The sequence below is a fragment of the Plectropomus leopardus genome, chromosome 7 (genome assembly GCF_008729295.1).
Source record: "Plectropomus leopardus isolate mb chromosome 7, YSFRI_Pleo_2.0, whole genome shotgun sequence".
NCBI lineage: Eukaryota > Metazoa > Chordata > Actinopteri > Perciformes > Serranidae > Plectropomus > Plectropomus leopardus.
This window is the reverse complement of record NC_056469.1, coordinates 35573004-35578050: the sequence shown is the minus strand read 5'-3', so window position 1 is coordinate 35578050 and position 5047 is coordinate 35573004. Positions and strand designations below refer to the sequence as shown.

The window sequence follows — 5047 nt, the reverse complement described above, 5'->3', positions numbered from 1 at the left end:
ATAATATACTGCATACTACTGCTTACACAGTAACAGTGCAGGCTTTTTATATATATGTATATATACAGTATATATAACTGTGATATATTCATATATGTAACTGTAAATATACGGCATGTGACCGTCCTCTGTTGTCTTTGACAGACAGATGTCTCTGCTGACAGATGATCGGCCTGAGGACGCCGTGAGCCCCACAGAAAGCACCAGGATGGAGGACAGTGGGGGGATGAAGACGAAACAGACGGAGGAAGAGGATGTGGCGGTGAAGTCAGCCCTGATGGAGCCCAGCACCTTGCAGTGGCCCGGAGACAGACAGACAGGTGGACAGACAGGGGGACAGACAGGGGGACAGACAGGTGGAGGTAAAGGCGACAGGATGAGTATGAAGTCAGACAGTTCTGTACGAGAGGCGGCGAGTTGGACGGAAAGCGAGAGGGAGCTGATGGCGGAGAGGAAGAGGAGGCGGGGTGAGGAAGGGGCGGGGCTTATGGAGGAAGAGGCGGGGTCAACAACGCACCTGGAAGAGGAGCCCATAGAGAACCACCTGCCGGAGAAAGCGGCTCAGGTGTTCAGTCCTGCAGTGACCGTCCTCCACGGCCCCTCCTCACCCAGAGAGAGCGAGGCATTCTGGGACACGGAGCCGGAGAAGAGTCCCTACCTGGACTCCCGAGGAGTCCAACAGGACTACAACCAACATGGCTACCTGTACGAGTGGCCCGAGGAACCGCCCCCAACCACATGTAATTATGAAATAAATGTATAATATTTACCTGCTGGGTTCTACCTGTCGCTCTCTCTTTAAGGTGGGCGGAGCTTTAACCTGTCTGTGTCTCAGGTGGGCGGGGCTGTCCCCACAGAGACATCCTGAAGATAGCCGTGTCCCTGATGACGTCAGCGCTCTTCTTCCCCCTCCTGGTGTGGGGGGGGTTTGTCTTCCTGCCGTTTGACGCCCCTCTGCTGGACGGCGCTCCCCTCAGACTCGTCTATACGCTGCGCTGCTCCGTGTTCGCCGCCATCCCCATCGTCCTCGGTGAGCAGCAGTCCGACACCAGCGAAGAAGAGACAGAGCAGCTGTCAGTCTCCACGGACATGATGTCTCACCTGTCTGTCTCACCTGTCTGTGTCTCAGGTTGGTTGGTTCTGGGCGTCAGTCGGCTCAGGTCAGGTGCGATTCGCCCGCTGGACCAGGTGAACGAGGCGGAGCTTCATGAGGTCGCCGTCCATCAGCGCTTCGTCTCAGACTCCGTCTCCCTGTTCCTGATCTACTTCCTGCAGCTGGTCGTCATGGCGATGTACCTGAGCCAAGAGCACCTGAAGCTCATCCCTCTGCTGACGGTCGTCTTCGCCTTCGGACGGTGAGATTTAAAAGAGAACACAAAGAACCTTTAAAGAAGTGAAGAACGTCCCAGAAAACAAAATGCAGCAGAGAGACACCAAAACCTTTAATGTGGAACGTTCTGCAGGATCTTCAGACTGTTTACACAGAACGTTTACTGAATAATGTTCTCAAGGATGTCATTAAGTGAACCGTTAATTTCACTGTGGTGTTTCAGAGAGATGTGGAACCTTCTAAGGGTTCTACGGGCTGTTTAGACAGAACATTAATTAACTGATGTATCAGAAAAATGTGGACCGTTCGTCAGGACACAGTCTGAAGACTCTCTAGAACGTTCCACATTCATCTGAGACGCTACAGCAAACGTAAACGTAACTATAAGCAGAACGTATCAATGTGGTGTTTTTGAATGATGTGGAACGTTCTAAAAGATCTTCGGACAGTTTGGGCAAAATGTTCTATTAACTTAATGAATTAAGTGGAACGCAGAATGTTTAACTGCAGTGTTTCAGATGAATGTGGAATGTTCTAAAGGATCTACAGACTTTTAATGCACAACGTTTTATGTGCTGTTCTAAAGGATCTAATTACTGTTTACACAAAATCTTTGATTAACTGATGTTACAGATTAATGTTGGATCTTCTAAAGGATCTACAGAGGTTATAGGTAGAACTTCTATTTAACTGTGGTGTGTCAGATTAAGGTGGAACGTTCTGAAAGATCTGTGGGCTGTTTATTTAAATGTTAATTAAATGTGGTGTTTCAGAACAATGTGGGAAGTTCTAAAGGATCTGTTGACTACATACGCAGAACAATTAGTTAACTTAAGGTGGAACTTTCTAAAAGATTTACAATTATTTAACGGTGGTGTTTCAAATAAAAAACTTTTTAAAAGTGTCTACAGATTTATGCAGAACATTTCTTTAACTCTGGTGTTTTAGGTCAATGAGGAAAGTTCTAAAGAATCTACAGACCATTTATGAGGAACGTTAACCTGACTATGGTCTTTCAGATTAGCGTGAAACGTCCTAAAGGATCTACTGGCTGTTTACAGAACCTTTGATTATCTAATGAAGCAGATTAATGTTGGATGTTCTAAAGGATCTACAGTGGGCATACGTAGAACTTTTTTAACTGTGCTGTTTCAGATTAAGGTGGAACGTTCTAAAAGATCTGATGACTGTTTACGCAGAACAATCAGTTAACTGTGGTGTTTCAAATAAAAAACGAACGTTCTTCAGGATCCACAGACTGTTTATGAGGAACGTTTGTTTGACTGTGGTGTTTCAGATTAGGGCGGAACGTCCTCGAGGCTTTTTTACGCAGAACCTTTGATTAACTGAAGCCACAGGTTAATGTGGAACGTTCTAAAGGATCTACAAAGAACATTTAATGATGGTGTCTCGGGTTAATCAGACGTGGTGTGAACTCACTTTGTTTCGTGTCTCCAGGCTGATTTACTGGGTGGCCGCAGCGTTCAGCAGCAGCATTCGTGGTTTCGGTTTCGGTCTCTCCTTCCTGCCGAGCGTCGCCATGATGGTCGCCAACATCTACTTCATCTTCACCGTGGAGTCGTCGGGGTCCGTCTTCAGCCTCCCGCCTCCTCCCGAGGAGGCGATGACCCCGCCGGCCGGCAGACAAAGGTTCTGGGGATGAACGGAAATCAAAAACGGCTCAAATGTTTATGACCACTTTATTTTTTATAAACTTTTTTTTTTATGAAGTGAAAAAGAGAAATAAGAATTAAAAGATTTATGTTTATAAAATGTTTTAAGACGTTCATTGTACAACCTCACTTACGACATCTGACGTTTCATTAATATTTTAACAGTTTCAGTTTTTCAGTTGTTTTTTTTTGTCTGTTTGAGACAGTTTGTAGAAATATTTTGTTGTCAAACTACTTCCTGTTTACTTCCTGTTCAGCCTGTTTCTGTTGGTCCATTTTTCAACATTTTATTTTGTAAAATCAGTTTAATGATCATTAAATATTTGATCTCAGTATAAAAAAGTTGTTTTGTTTTTATAATTAACACAAAGGTTCATGCTTCACAGTAAAAGCATGGAATTCACCTTCACTTCTGATTAAGATCAATAATGATTTTTAGGATTTAACACGAGTCTTAAATATTTAAAATGTTATTTACGAACAGCTCACTCTGTGCTGTTTATTGATCAGCGTTAAATATCGATCAGTCTGTCCTTCAGTCACATGAAGCTGCTGCGGGTGTTTTTCCGGTTGAACCGGTCAGACTGACAGTCGACACCGAACAAACACACACCTGCACACAGGAAGTACAGACAGTCTGACTTCAAAATAAAAGACGTTCAAGAGTTTGTTATTATGGGGTGTTACTGATGGAACTTCCTGTCTGAGTTTTAAAATCACGTTTAAAATCTTTTATTTCATCACACGTCTTATTGACTAATAATATTAAATATAAGTAATCATATATGCGCAGAAAAAGCAAAATCCGTTTGCAGTCAAAGTTAAAACTTTATTTAACTGCAGATTTTTAATATTTTGACTGAAAAGTGCAGAAACTGGTCTGAGATCAGATGTGAGGCTGTGAACTGACTCATCGGTAAAGAGGAACATTCAGAGGGGAAGTCCACAGAGAAAGCCGTTCTGCCTGCAGGGCTTTTATTGTGAAGGCTCAGGTGTGCTGTGTGTGCAGGTGGACTCTGCTGACACGCACTCGGTGTTTGAAGATGTCTGCGCAGACTCAGCTGTTCCCTGACTCAAGGAGCCTCTGAACTGAACACGACGTTTTAGTTTGCGGAGAATCTGCGCGTTTAAACGGAGTTTTAATCTGAAAGAGGAGCGTCTCTCTATGGAGTCTCTGCCTGTGCGGAGGAGGTCCTGCCTGCTGCGCCTCCGAGAAAACTGTCCTCTCAGGAAGCTCCGCAGACAGACTTACGGTCAGTCCACTGCTGTTTAAGGAAACTTTCATCGAGCTTCAACCAGCCGTCCGACTTCAACTGATTCAAGCGTCATGGTTACTCGATTAAACTGATTCAGGACTTATTAAAACACGATGATCGAACCGGATGTCTCATGTTTCCCATCAGTGCAGATCATGTAAAGATGCTCTTATTATTTGCTACATATTTATATTTTTGTTTGTTGTCAGTGTTTTATACATTTTGTATATACGCTGTTTTTTAATTATCTATTATATATCTATTATTTTTATATTTCTATATCTATATTGTTTTACATTTCTATGTCTATATATCTCTCTGTATATATTAATATATATTTTCATATCAGGGAGTTTGTATTGAAATCATTGTTTGGGGCTGAAATGTTTTTTCACAGAGTTCAGATCGGCAGAAACAAGGTCCAGTTTTGGGATCCACATAGTGGGCGTGGCCTCAGGATTTCGTGATGTCAGTCCCCGAGAATAATGCGCAACCTTGCAATTTTGTCAACGCATCTAGAGATATTGATTTTAGATTCTAATTTTGCAGAAAACACTGAATTCCCATAAAAATAAGCTCCAAATTTGCTGCAACATCGCAACTGTTTTTTGTTGTTTTTTTGTGCAAATTTGACTTCCCCATTGACTTACTACACTTCATTTAACTGCAAAAAAAGCCGCCTGCAAACATCGTAACTTGCATTTTTTTTTAGAAAAGCTGCCATGAAAACAGACATAACAGGACACAACAATCCCAAAAACAGCCCAAACAACGCTGCAGTGATAACA

General features: G+C 43.0%; 1 protein-coding gene across 1 annotated transcript; it reads left to right on the top strand.

The window, feature by feature from the left end:
• Positions 1-141: 141 nt before the first annotated feature.
• On the top strand, positions 142-3345 carry LOC121945738 (transmembrane protein 79-like). The gene is made up of 4 exons (XM_042490049.1): positions 142-740; positions 836-1030; positions 1130-1355; positions 2789-3345. The coding sequence occupies exons 1-4, from the start codon at positions 149-151 to the stop codon at positions 2991-2993; spliced, it is 1218 nt and encodes a 405-aa protein (XP_042345983.1). The 5' UTR covers positions 142-148; the 3' UTR covers positions 2994-3345.
• Positions 3346-5047: the final 1702 nt, after the last annotated feature.